We start from the raw sequence: 14042 nt of genomic DNA on the forward strand, positions 1-14042 counted from the left end.
CCCAGAAGAAGCTCCTGGCTCCTGGCTATGGATCAGTTCAGCTCCAGCCATTGCAGCCATTTGGGGAGTGAACCAGGGGAAGGAAGACCTTTCTCTCTATCTCTCCCTCCACCTGTCTGTAATTCTGCCTCTTAAATAAATGAATAAAATTTTTTTAAAATAAAAATCTTATCTTTTAATTCCATTTTTCATGAACTTTTTGAAGTAGCCTCAAACATAGAAAAAGAGGAAGAGGAGGGCTCTCGGGGAGAATCTAAATTTGCTGCCCATCGAGAGCAGAGTGACCCTCATCTAGAGCACAAACCCAGAGTTACCACAGATTTTCCATCTTGGAAAGGCAAACTGCCCACAGCTCCCCTGCAAACAGAACCCTCAGCAGGCTCGACTTCATCCAGACTGACCTTTCTATGGAGTTGGATCCCTCAACTTCTGCAAGAGACAGCCTTGAGACGTTCAATAGTTCAAAGATGCATTTTTCAGTTCCTAAATAGTTATACTAAAGCAAACCTAGGTCATGCCAACCCCTACGAGGTAAGAATGAAGCTTAGTAAAGGCAGGAAGGTTCATACCATCGACCACCAAGTGCTCTACTGGCTGAGATGATCCAGAACCAGACAGGACCCTAAGGGGCACCCAAAACAAGTGACAAAGAAAGGATTATAAATATAACCATTGCACAGGTAAGTATTTAATGACCAATGATAATGAATGCTATTGCAAAGCACAGGGTGCTAGGAAAGCAAGCAAATAGGAACCCATGGTCAGTCAGTGTGGTCATAGGACCATGGTCAATGTGAAGGGGAAGGGTGTTCCCACGGGAGGAGCAGCCCAGGAACAGAGGTACCAGGTGAGGACTGAGAGCAGGCTGTCAGCAGCATGGGGGCCCTGGCTGAAAGCCCTGTCCGGCATCCTCAGTGATATTTGTGGTTGTGTCTGTCTCCTCCTTCTCAGTCCCCCACTGCAGGTGGGACTTCACAGGTCTTGATTTGCTGAGGTCCCAGTACCTGTCCTTTTCCTTCTATACTCTGCGGCTCTCCTCCTCTGCATGCTTTGTCATGCTTGCATAGGCAGTTTCACTTCGAATTTTGCATTTTCAGAAGAGCCCAAAAGTAATCACTGTCTTAGGCAGTGCCCAGAACTGACAGCCGGGAGCACTCAGGCATCTCAAATCGTGTGTGCAGGGGTGTGACCAGCCAGCTACGCAACTCACCTGGAGCAGGCAGATCCTGTTTCTCACATAACACACAGTAGTGTTCCAAAGGGAGAAGACAGCAAACTGGTGACTACTGGGTTAAGCACTGATTCTCGAAAGTATGCGTATGCAAGGCTAATATCTCCCATTAACACAAGTTCAATGAGAAAAAAGACAACTGATCAATACCCTCCGGGGAGTGTGAAAATTATATAAAATTAGAAATCTCTCAGTTGGAGTGAAATCTAAGTACCAGGGATATAACATCCCTTATGGAGAAAAAGAACAAGCTGCTTTGATGTATGTCTAAACCCACCTGGGAAATGGTGTCAGTTGCCCGCGAGGAACAGATAAGAGTCTTTCAAGGCTATCTAGGATTTCGGATAGCAAGGTCTATTTTTGTCTTAAGATGTTTAGCCTTCACAGAGCTTAAGAAAGCCCCCCTATCCTTGAAATTAATATAATTATAACCTAAAACTTCCAGAACTAAGAAAGTCATCCCCAGAGATGACTGTATATAAAATCAAGCCTAACGAGATCCCGAAACCTAGAAGTCTGGCCTCATCCCATCCTGTGAAAAATCACAAAGGAGGGACTGCTGTTCTCCATTCAACTCACAGATGGGGCTGTGATGGATCACCGCCCAGAGCCCAGACCCTGCCTCCTGTGGTCCCGTTATGTCTCCCATTTTACTGGTGAGAAAAACAAGTCCCAGAGAAGTTAAGTCATTTGCTGAGTTGCCAGGCAAGGCAAGTCTAGTGTTACAGCATGATCCATCAGACACCAATGCTTCTCTACCTGTTGCCATCACCAACCACTTAGGATACTCCTTGTTTTTAAGTGACTGCTCTCAGCCTAGCCACAAATGGAAATTATCTTTGGTTACAGGAATCCCAGCTGTGGGCCCCAACTACAGAGGCCTCACAACCATTTCTAAAGACCAAGGGCTAATGTGAGGATTTTTTGGATGAAACTATAGAAAATTAGGCAAATCAATTTGCTGGTGAAAACAGTCATTTATCAGTATTGTAGAGTCACAAATTCCAAACCCAAGTTGTCATTTAGAACAGAAAGCTGATGGGCCTGCAGTCACAGAGGCTGGGTTTCACTTGGCTTGGCCAGCTCCAGAGTGACTTCGAGTGAGCTGCCAACGTCACTTGGCTCATTTTAAAGGGGAGAGAAAAAGAAGTCCCATTTCACTGGATTATCTAGAAAATTAAAGGTACTATTTCACATGAAATAATTTTATAAGCTGCAAAGCCCTATACAAATGGAGGATTTAATTATAATTATTTCAACTCAGGTATTTGGCTAGGATCTTTTAGAGAATTTGAATCATCAAGAATTTTTTTTAAAGGAAAGCTGAAATGTAGTGTGGCATAAGGATTAAGGATAAAGCCGCAGCCTCAGGACACCCAGGTTCAAATCTTGGCTTTTCCCACCTAACTGGTTGGGTGGTCTCAGGCAGGTTAGTTCCCTTCTCTGTGCCTCAGTTCCCTTTTCTGAAAACCAAGAATACAGTCAAAACCAGTACCTCTCTTATAAGGTTGCCCTGAAGATGGTGTATGAGTTTAAAACACTTTAAAAAGGTGCAGTGCTACTCAGCACCCAGTGCGCTCAGTGTTATCACTGCACTCTTGGGATTTTCATCAAACAGGCAAAATGAGGACTGGGATTTAGTAGCTTGAACCACAAAACTGCCACCCAAAGTCAGCAGAGGGAAGTCATAATCAGGCACCTTTGGCAACCAGGTCTGAAATGTAGGATTTTTTTTTAACCCTCTGGGGTACTCTTTGGAAAGAAAAGTTAAGTCTTCATGCCCCCAGAATCACCCAGGGTCCTTCTCCCTTCCCTCCCCACTTCATATGCAAAAAAAGCCTCTTTGCTTTCCTTCAAGCTCTCATTCCCTGAATACCTGCTTGGCCCCTAAGAGCCTAGGATGGCCTGGGCCCCTGCTGTAGACAGGGCGGCTGAAGCCAGCCCTTTGGCAGCAGCTCCTCTCCCATCTTCCCATCATCCTCTCAATCCCTCTCATGCTTCAAGCTCACTGCATATCCCACTTCCTCCCTGAAGACCTCTACCTTCTTGGGATTCTGTATATTTAATTGCCAACTCTGTACTCACAGGGGCTGTATAATTATTTCACAAGTGCCAGTTTTATTGCCCCTAAAAGGTGAACCCCCCCCAGGGGAATGGCCCTAGTTCTTCTAGATACCACACATATGCTCAGTGCAGTGCTAAAAGCATCTTCAATGTCCCAAATAATTCTGGAAAAAGTTTAATTCACTAGAGGGAACCTCAGGCTCCATGTGAAATGGTCAGACCCAAACCAGGTTTCCTATTTTATTCCATCAAGAAATGCTGGTCCAGATCCACTAACTGTATCTCAGTATATATGGTTTACAGTCTTCTGTTAGCTAAGGTAACATTAGCAGCTGCAAATGGAAAACCCCAGAAGTTTGGTTTCTGGTAAATGTTAAACCTAGGCAAGGGTGCACCAGCAGGTAGCTTCCACCATGTGGCGATTAAGGGAGTGTTCCAGGCTGTTTCCATCTGGTGGTATCTTCAAAACTCCACCCCTTTACGTTGCCAAGCGAAAGAAGGATCACATGTTCTTCCCTGGGAGCCTACAAATTACTTCCAACCTCTTCCCATTGGCTAGTATCTAGTCACATGGTCTAGCCTAACCAGGAGGCAGCTGGGAGTAGTCTAGCCATGGACCCAGGAAGTGATGAGGACAGATTTGTTGATCAGGTAGCAATTTTGGGCTCCCCATAAATCTGCCATCTGAAACGCCACCCTCCACACACACAACGGCCTAACCTTATTCACCTTTCTGTAGCAGAATTTGTGCCTCAGAAAAATAGTATAAAAGATATAGGACTGGAGTAAATCCTGGCCAGAGTTCCAGTTGTGTTGGAGTCCATGGTTAGGCGTCATGATTCACTCGGCCTTCACACCTGTGCAAGCCCCTCCCGGACCCAAGGCCTGGATTAGGCAGGTGGGGGAGGTAGAAGAGCAACTGTCCTGGTTGCCTTGCATTTGGCCACTGCACAGTTACTTGCTCTTCCAACAAGCACGTGTCAGTTGAAAAGCTGCCCAGGGGAGCAACAGCACACAGGCGTTACAGCAGATGAACCCTGGGCAGGCCTCCCACTGACTACTTAACAGTAACAGGGTACTGCCTAAGCATGGTTTCCACATTTTATTTCACTGAATCCTCACAGCCAGCCTGTGAAGGCAGCCCTCGCGTTCTCCCCCGACCCTCCAATCCCCCAAGGATCTGCATCTCGTAGCCCTGGGCTCTCTCAGCCCTTTCCTGTAATTCACTTGCAGAAGACATGGTTGATGGGTGGAGGGAACCTGTATGCTCATTGATCTCTTCCCAGTCACTCCTTAAGGCAGTGGAAATAGCATACACTTGAGAATCAAAACACTGAAGTTCAAGGCCAGCATGTGGCGTAGGCAGTTAAGCCACCACCTGCATCACCAGCATCCCATATATCAAAGTGTGGGTTTGAATCCCAGCTGCCCACTTTCAATCCAGTTCCCTGCTAATGTGCCTGGGAAAGCAGCAGAAGATGGCCCAGTCCACCCATGTGGGAAACCAGAATGGAGTTCCAGGTTCCTTGCTTCGGCCAGGCCCAACCTGGCCGTTACAACCATTTGAGGAGTGAACAAGAGGATGGACGATCTCTCTCTCCCTCTCTGTCTCTCAAATAAGTAGATCTTAGAGAAAACAAAACAAAACAAAACAAAAACCTGGGGCCACCACTGTGGCGCACCTGGTTAAGCAGCTGCCAGCCGGCATCCCATATGGGTGCCAGTTCAAGTCCCAGCTGCTCCAAGTCTGGGAAAGCACAGAAGATGGCCTAAGAGCTTGGGTGCCTGCACCAACGTGGGTGACCCAGAAGAAGCTCCTGGCTCCTGGCTTCAGCCTAGCTCAGCCCCGGCCATTGTAGCTATTTGGGGAGTGAACCAGTGGACGGAAGATATTCTCTCTCTCTCTCTCTCTCTCTCTGTAACTCTGCCTTTCAAATAAATAAATAAATCTTAAAAAAATCCTACTTTCAGGGTGGGTGTTTAGCATAGTGGTTAAGGCCTCTGTTCCCACATCAGAGTACCTGGGTTTAATACCTGGCCCCAGCTCCAGACTCCAGCTTCCTGGAAATGCAGACCCTTTGAGCTCAAGTTGGTAACTCCCTCCCCTCAGTGTAGAAAATCTTAACTGAGCTCCCAGCCCCTGCAGCCAACAGCCATTGTGAGCATTTGGGGAATGAACCCATGCATGGGAGCTGTAGCTCTCTGTCTCTCTTTCTCTCTCACACTCATTAATAAATAAGATATTAAAAAACAAATAAACCTAAGTTCAAATCCCAACTTGACTGTACGAAGTTCAACCAACATAACTTATCTCTGAGCCTCAATTTCCTTGTCTGTAAAATGGGATCAGAAGTCCAACCTCCATGGGCTACTGAAATGGATGCAGGCGCTCAAAAAAGTGAGAATTTCCCATTCTCCCCCTCTCCTTGAGGGCAGTGATAAGGATTTATTCCTGGCCACTAACACTAACACAATAAATACATAATAAATGAGGGTTTGAATGCATTGAATGACAAGCTTTTCTGCTGAAAAATAAAAATAATAAACACAAACTCTTCCTTTAGAAGTCTGTTTTATCTCCCCTCCCCCTTCCCACACACTCCATTACTCTTCTCTCTTTGGGTAACATGAACTTTTTTTCTTTGTCCTCAGAAACTTTAAATGGCTAACAGAGTACCTCAGGATTCTTTCCCCCGGCCAGTACCCTTCGCTTTCAAGTCGTGCTCAGCAAGATTATTCGGATATTGGAGCTAAAAACGGTCAGATTACAAGTGGAGTTCCCTGCAATGCAACATTCCCCGTTGCAGGATTCTGGAATTACACCAAGCACCAGGGAGGGAGGCTCTTCCCCAAAGGGCTCCAGGTTTGAAAAAAGCCTTTGTTTTAAGATTTTGCAAAACTGTGCTGTGCAGTCTCCTCTCAGAGGATCCCCAGCACCAGCCTGGGCTTGGCTCACACCCAGAGGGTCTACGTGCCCCACTGTTGGGGGGGTCCCCACATACTACAAAACGGGCTGTTCTTTGTGCCTCATTTGCTGTCTCCTCTGACAGCAACCAGGGATGTGGAGCCTGACCTTCTGTTCTCCAGGGAGCCCCTGATCAGATGGTGGCTCACCCACTCTATGCTTACCTGGTCCATGGCACTGTGCAGGTGCTACTTGTCCCTGAAGTTCTTTATTGTCACAAAATCTCTGTAGGTCAGATACGTGGTTTTCCCATTTCACAGGTAAGAAAACAGAGGCTGAGCAGATAAGTAACTCTGCCCATGTAAACACCAGAGCCCCTGTTCAAACCCTAGTCTATCAGGTTCAAATCCCATTTTATTTGCGTTACTCCACGCCACCTCTTTACCAGAATATCAAAGAAAGTCCATTCTGTATGGAAATACTTGAAAAAATAAACAGTGTGGACTGATGGATCTTGTAGGTCCCTTCCTTCTCTTTTAAAGAAAAAAAAATTTATGGTTCTATGAAAGGAAGGGGGAAAAAAAAGCAAGAGAAATGCAAGGAGGCCAAACATTATGAGTCCTGGCTTATCAGTATTTAATAACAGCTTTTGGATCAAAACTGCATAGAACCTTATTTATGGACAGACAGTTACCGTTCAGCAGGGCCTTTTTATACAACCTTTTCATGTGAGGATGTTGTAGCCTTCTACTGCCTTTCTATTAGTGAGAGATGGGGTGTGAAATGTGCTGGCCCTGCCAAGATGATCCCATTAAATTATCTGCCCTCTTCCAGTGTAATTCACTCAGGATAACAGTTGGGGCCTGGGCGTTCTCAACCGCGGGGTGGGGGTGCAGCAAGACATTCAGGTGGTGGCAGCATCCCAGTGACATCACCCTCCTGCACGTTCCACTGCCTCACCAAAATGAAGGGGATGCCACAATTACCCCATTCCTAAGCACACGGGAAACCCCAACCGAGCTTACTGCAACAAAGAGAGAGCCTTTTTACTGCTGTTTATTTTTATTTTGTATTCGTTAGCTTTTTAGATATTCCTGGCATGCGAGTCAGGCTCCGTGTAACAAGCAGCTGCATTTAGTTAAGGATTTTCGAAGAGTTCCCCCACCGCCACCCCTCCCCCTTCAGCTGCGGAGAACTTTCTCAGACTGGTGAAGAGAGTTCCTTTCTCTTCGTCTCTCCTGCCACCCCCCGCAAGTGGCTGAGGTCCTGGTGTTGGCCAGAGAGCGGTCCCCAGGACTTGCATGTTTCCCGGCTGCAGGGGCTGGATTTGCCGGGGTCTAGTCTTCACCGGGACCTTCAGCTGGCAATCGGCTCTCACACTAGAGAGCTCACTAATAAATCACCCCTTCTGGGCCTACAACCAGCGTCATACAGCAAGACCCAAATACAAAGGCACTTCATCAAAATATAGCTCAGCGCTCCTTGGAAGGAACTGCCAGACACACTCCTCAAACCGCATCAAAGTTGCAGCTCATTATAGAAATGTAACTCTTCCAGATCCTGGGGCCAAGGCCATCCCAGGAGCTTGCAGTCTATCTTTGAGTTACAGCAAGACCTGCACAGGGAAGTCCATCAAGGGAAGGAAAATTGAAATTGGCTGTCTTCAGTCATCTCTTACAACCTCTAGATTACTGCTAAGAAAAGTGTCCTCTGGGGCTGGCACTGTGGTGCAGCAGGTTAAGCCGCCGCTTACAATGCAGGCATCCCATATACGAGTGCCGGTTCCAGTCCCGACTTCTGATCCAGCTCCCTGCTAATGCACCTGAGAAGTTAGTTGATGGCCCAAAGTACCTGGGACCCTGCCACCCATGTGGGGGACCAGGAAGCAGTTCCTGGCTCCTGACTTCCATCCAGACCTGGCTGTTGTGGCCATTTGGGAGTGAATCAGTGGATGAAGATTTCTGTCTCTCTCTGTCTCTCCCCCTCTCTCTATCGCTGTGTCTTTCAAATAATTACATAAATCTTCAAAATAAGAAAATTTCTCTTTGCTACTCCTGGAAAACCTGGGAAAATGTCACTTTGGGCCCACACATAAAAAGAAATGTCAACTGTAAGAAAAAACCAGCAGAGACTGTGCAGGACAGCTGTTCAGACCAGAGCATGAACTGTTCAGCTCGTAGGCCCAGCAATGTCACTTCCTAGCTTTCTGAGCTAAGAAAGTAACTTAACTGTCCGTGCCTTAGTTTACCCATCTGTAAAATGAGCCAATTATGCCACCTTCCCTAAAGGCTTGTAGTGAGGAGTCAGTGAGTTAATACCTGCAAAAGGCTGATAACAGAGACTGGCCTCATTAGAAAGATAACACAAGTGTTTGTAAAATAAATTGGAAAGGAGCATCTTGGAATACTTGGGTTCAGGGGGAAAATTCTTAATTGAGGTCACAAGGACTTGGCACTGTAGTCACACAGATTTGGCACCATTAAGGTCACAAGGACTTGGCAGTGTTCATCAGCTTCTCTCAGGCCCAATTAACAGCCCTCCTGATGAGAGGGAAACTGGGAAGTGAGATATCCAGGCTCTATGGAGTGTGCCGACCTGGGCTGAAGTCCAGAACCCACCACCAACACTCAACCCCTTTCAACCTACCCCGGAAGGCGACCCATTGCCCTGGGCATCAAAGGCTCAAAGTCAGTGGTTCCTATCCTTTGGGGGTTGCAGTTTTCTTGGAAAATCTGATTGTAGCTATAAACATACAACCAAAACATGGGCATAAAATCTTTTCTATTATTTCTGGGGATTCACAATCCTGAATTTTGTGCACCCCAAATTAATTGCATGCACCCACCTGAGAAGCTGGGTGCTCTTCTCTAGTCCTTGGCATGCATGGTTTTACTTAAATCTCATAAGACTCCTGCAAGGCTCAGAAAGCCCATTGACACACAGGATATGGACGAGAAAAGGCTCAAATCTAGGTCTGTCAAATACCAAAGTCTGTGCTTGTGACCATTAAGCTGTACTATTGATTGTTGCTATACTCCAGATGGGGTGAAAAGGAAAAATCGTTGAAAATACGCCATGTTGCATTTTTACTAAGAAAAGCAAATAGCAGCACAATTCTACCTACAACCAAAGAATTTATCCTCCATTCACTCATGGACCACTTACTATATATACATAAGCCATTTACAAGGATGCACATTTACAAAAGTACTTCAAAAAAGGCCATGGGAAAACAGAATCCAAAGATACCTTTTTGGTGAAAAATTTGAAATCTGGGGCCAGCACTGTGGTGTAATGAGTTAAGCTACCACCAGCAGTGCTGGCATCCAATGTAGGCACAAGTTTGAATCCAGGCTGCTCCACTTCTGAATCAGCTTCCTGCTAATGCTCCTGGGAAGACATCAGAAGATGGCCCAAGTCCTTGGTCCCCTGCAACCACATGGGAAACCCGGATGAAACTCCTGACTTCTGGCTTTGGCCTGGCCCAGCCCTGGGCCAATCTTTCATCTGCTGGTTCAGTCTTCAAATGGCTGCAATAGCTGGAGCTAGGCCCATCCAAAGCCAGGAGTTTCTTCTGGGTCTCCCACATGGGTACAGGGGCCCAAGGACTTGGGCCATCTTCTACTGCTTTCCCAGACCACAGCAGAGAGCTGGATCAGAAGTGGAGCAGCTGGGACTCAAACAGGCCCCCATATGGGATGCCGACACTGCAGGTGGCAGTTCTACCTGCTAAGCCACAGCGCCAACCCTAACAAATTTTTTTTAAAAAAGGACTCCAAGCTAAATATCAGGCAGATAATCCCAGGCATCAGCCTACCAGGTCGAGGCCATTTAACCACAGCCTTTGTCTGCCTCGCCTCTGTGTGGCTCTCCCTAGCCAGCCAGGAGAGATTTTCAGGCATCTCAAGGTTTCCACCAAGAAAGCTGACAGTCTCAACTGCCTGAGAGAGACTCAAAAGAGTAGGTAGGATAGACACCTATTGAAAAGGCAATGCAAGGTTTACAAACTTAGAGTGATCACTGTAGCTAGCCACCTCCCTCTGGCTTCTAACAGCCAAATCACAGAAGTCATAGAATTCTGAGAAAGGCCCAGGTAGGCTCCTACAGCCCTGAGGCTACAAGGGCTTTGGCATCCTAGATGCCTTAATTCTAGGTATCTAGGTACATAGAGAATAAGTGGGCAGAGATCAACAATGAACAGACCAGAAAAAATTAATCAGAAGGTTTTCTCCTCTTGGCCAACAAAATGGAAAAGTGATGGAAGAAACGCTGAGCATTTAAAAAAATAAATAAATAAGTGAAACCTGTCTCCCCTTTGGCTAATTTCCTCCGCCATTTGTTGTGTTGCCTTAGGAACCATGGAAGAGAGTTTGAGAAAGTAAGTCTGAGTTCTTCTAGAAGCCTTATCCCCAGGGGGGGTAAAAAATCAAACATTCACAGAAATGGAAAGGGCTTTATGAGACAAGAAATAAGACAATAATAACAGATGTGAGCTCATCATTAAAGAGTATAAGATAGGCCATATGCTTTTTAAGAATCTTTGAAAACCTTTGAAGAGTTAAAGGAGATAGACTTTGAGCGGCTGCAGATAATAACATTATCTTACGCTCAGGAAAATCATTGCAAGGACATTTATTTCAACGCAAGTAAGCAAAAAAGGTGAGTGCCCCCCCTCTTCCCTCCCCAGGGACCAGAATCTGCAAGCAGCCACTGCTGAAAGGTTAAGTACAAAGAAAAGGAGTCCACACAGGAAATCATGGCACTGACTCAAGGTCCCAGGCTAGGAGTCCTACCTTGGCTGGAATCACCCTGGTTATCTGCACCTCAATTTGCTGGGCAAACGGACTGGAGAAGGATGTTTACATTCTGCAGGCAACAAGGCCCGCGCCTTGCTTTTCATCCAGGTGTTGTGGCCCTGGGCCAGATGTTCGGCATCACCAAGCAAAACATCCATGTGACCAAGCTGTTTACATTTCATTAGGCTTTTTCATCGGGAAGGGGCACTCCCTGCTGATGTACATTAGATGACAATTAGGGGCTGTATTTACCCGGAGGATCTTCCAGATTAGCACAACCACACTCCAGGATCAGTTTCAGAACTATCCTCGGAAAAATGCTGCCCTCCTTTCCCAAAACTCGTGTCTAAGAAATCAACAGGCACACACAACTTCCTTCCCGGGTGTGTTTTCTACCAGGAAAGCGACTGGCTAACTTTCAGTTTAAAAAAAAAAAAGAAAGAAAGAAAGAAAGAAAGAAAGAAAACAACAATTCTCCATTCGCACATCTTTTTCCCCCTCAACTGCTCAGCAGCCTGGACGCTTTCCTTTTCCTGAAACAGCGATAACTTGAAAATGAAAGATGCATGAGAAAAGGGCTGGAGCCTATTTACCGCACAGGTTCGGGGGCTGGGAGTGGGGGAGGGAAGAATCCGATGGCCCCAGCACCCCCTCATGGGATGCATGTTAAAAGTGAGGCCCAAGACCCCGGAGACTTTAATCAACTTTCCCCCTCCAACCTCCAAAGAATGAATCGGTTGTCTCCGCGGGCGCAGCCTGGCTCTTCCCTCTCATTGTGTACCGGCTCGGACGCAGCAAGGGTCCAAGCTCCCCGCAGCGAACTAAGGCGCTCGCGCCGGCGGCGGAGTCTTTCTCTAACTGTGGCGATTGTCTTTGGAGATTACCAAAATCAAGTATGCATTAGATGGCTTTTCCCCCTGGATTGTAACACACGCGCGCGCGCACGTGCACACCCAAAGCCCTCGGGAGCCGCAGGACGCCTCTGACAGCACGTTTTGCACAAAGTGGCAGCGGTGGCGGCAGCGCACACGCTGTGGCCTGCGTCGTGACCCTTTGGAGGGCCGCGGGAGAGGGGGCGGCAGCGATGCGAGGCCGCTCGAGCCCCTGGAGCACCCGGCTTTTGTTTGGGGAGGTTCACGCATCGCCTGGGCTCCCGCAGGCACTGCGGGGCACCCAAGCTCCCGGCTGGACCGCGCTTCCCGGGACGGCTCGCCCGGTTGGGCAGCAGGGACGCCAGGACACCCGCCCTGGAGCGTGAAGGGGCCTGAGGCAGCGGCGGAGACGCCGGCACAGGGGTGCCCAGATCACCCCCAAGACTCCCACGCCCCTCCAAACTTCCTGTCACCGCTGACAGCCGCTGCTGGGCGCCCACAACCAAGTCCCCGGACGCACCCCCGGCCCGCAGCGGGCTTCAGGGCCAATCCACGACCGCCTCCGCCGGCAGTCCGAGGCGCGCAGGCAGCCCCCTAGCCAGTCTCCGGCCACCCCGCGAGGCGGGCCCAGGCTTCCTGGGTGCCCAGCGCGCGGTCGGCTGGCTGGAGGTGGCGGGGCCCGGGGTGGCGGGCGCTCCGCGCGCTCTTACCTTGGGTAGCAACCCCGCGCGCCGCCAGCAGCAGCGCGGCCAGCAGCGCCAGGAGCGGCGGGCGCGTCCCGCGGCGGCGCGGCCGGTGCATTCCTTCCCTCGCGGCGGCGGCGGCGGCGGCGGCGGCTCCCCGGCCGCGGGCTGAACATCCACGGGCTCCCTCCGGGCGCCCGGCCACCTCGTCCGCGGCCGCGGGCGTTCGCTGGAGGCCGGGGGCGTTTGCACAGCTCTTTGTCCCTCGAACCTGCTCCCTCGCCTCCGCCTGGCCGCCTCTGGAGTGAGTGAGCGCGGTCCCTCCCCGGCCCTCCGGCTGCAGCCTCGCGTCGGCGGGCCGGTCAGTCTCGGGCTGTCCCGGTCGCGCTCGCGGACTGTTGGTCTCCCCGACGGGGACTCCGGAGAGCGCGCCCTGTGCGGGGCTGCCGTCCCGGGGCTGGCTCGGTGGCGGCTGCGGCGCCTCCTCACGCTCTCCGCGCTCGCTGTTTCGCTCAACTTGTCACTTCGCACCAACTCTGCAGCCTGGCGCCTGAGCCCGGACCAATGGCAGGCGCGGCCCAGGCCGGCGACCCAGCGCCCTCTGCTGCCGCGTCTCCACACCCGCACCCTCCGCGGCGTATCTGAAAGTGCTGGTCACTCCCGCGCTTCCCTCATGCCCAGCTCCCCCCTCCCGCACCCACGCCCGCAAACTCGCGTCCCGGCCCAACCCGGGCCCTCCAGGCTACCGGATGGGAGGGGAAATCGAGGCTCAGGGACCCCTACCCTGGGTCGCAGGTCGGTGCGTGGCTGAATGGCTCGGGGACCCAGATGCTAAGCAGTCTCTGTTCTGCTGCTGTTTGCCGGGTGACCCTTGGCCACGAGACTTCTACGGATACCAGTTTCCCTTTTGAGTTCTTGCTGAAGAGCCGGTTCTTAAAACAGGTGATTTGTATTCTTCTCTTTTTTTTTTTATTTCTACCTTCGTTGTGCTGAAACCAGTGCATCCTTTTGGGGACTTACGGAAGAGTTCTCTGCAGTCAGTTTGTGTCACTGTTCTGTGGTCAATTAAACAAGGTGTTTCTCAGCAGAGAATGAAGATAGGATACTCTTTCAGTTTTATCTTCTATAAAGATTAATTAATTAATTTGATAAACAGAGTGACAGAGAGGAAGAGATTTTTTTTCCACCTGCTGATTTACTCCTTAAATGGCCACAACAGCCAGGACTGGACCAGGCTGAAACCAGAAGCTCAAAACTCCATCCTGGTCCAAGCACTTGGGTCGTCTCCTGTGTGGCAGGAGCCTTAACCCACTCTGCCACAACACCAGGCTGATCTTTACATTCTTTTTGTTATTTGGGCCATCTGTATCTCTGCAAATTTTTTTGTCTGGCTGCTCTGCCATGGGCCACAGAGCCATTAAAGTCTCCTACTAAGATCGTCTGTGTCCTTGTCTCTAGGCTTAGCTGTGTGCATGTTGTAATTCATAAATA

At 49.3% G+C, this 14042-nt stretch overlaps 1 protein-coding gene across 1 annotated transcript in view; it reads right to left on the reverse strand.

The window, feature by feature from the left end:
• The window catches only part of ROR1 (receptor tyrosine kinase like orphan receptor 1), a 423340-nt gene extending 410271 nt beyond the window's left edge, over positions 1–13069 (reverse strand). The window contains exon 1 of the mRNA XM_008265125.4: positions 12579–13069. Within this exon, the coding sequence (XP_008263347.2) occupies positions 12579–12669 (91 nt within the window). The 5' untranslated portion in view covers positions 12670–13069. The remainder of the gene's footprint in view (positions 1–12578) is intronic.
• Between the last annotated feature and the right edge of the window lie 973 nt (positions 13070–14042).

Source organism: Oryctolagus cuniculus, chromosome 7, assembly GCF_964237555.1.
Source record: "Oryctolagus cuniculus chromosome 7, mOryCun1.1, whole genome shotgun sequence".
NCBI classification, from domain to species: Eukaryota; Metazoa; Chordata; class Mammalia; order Lagomorpha; family Leporidae; genus Oryctolagus; species Oryctolagus cuniculus.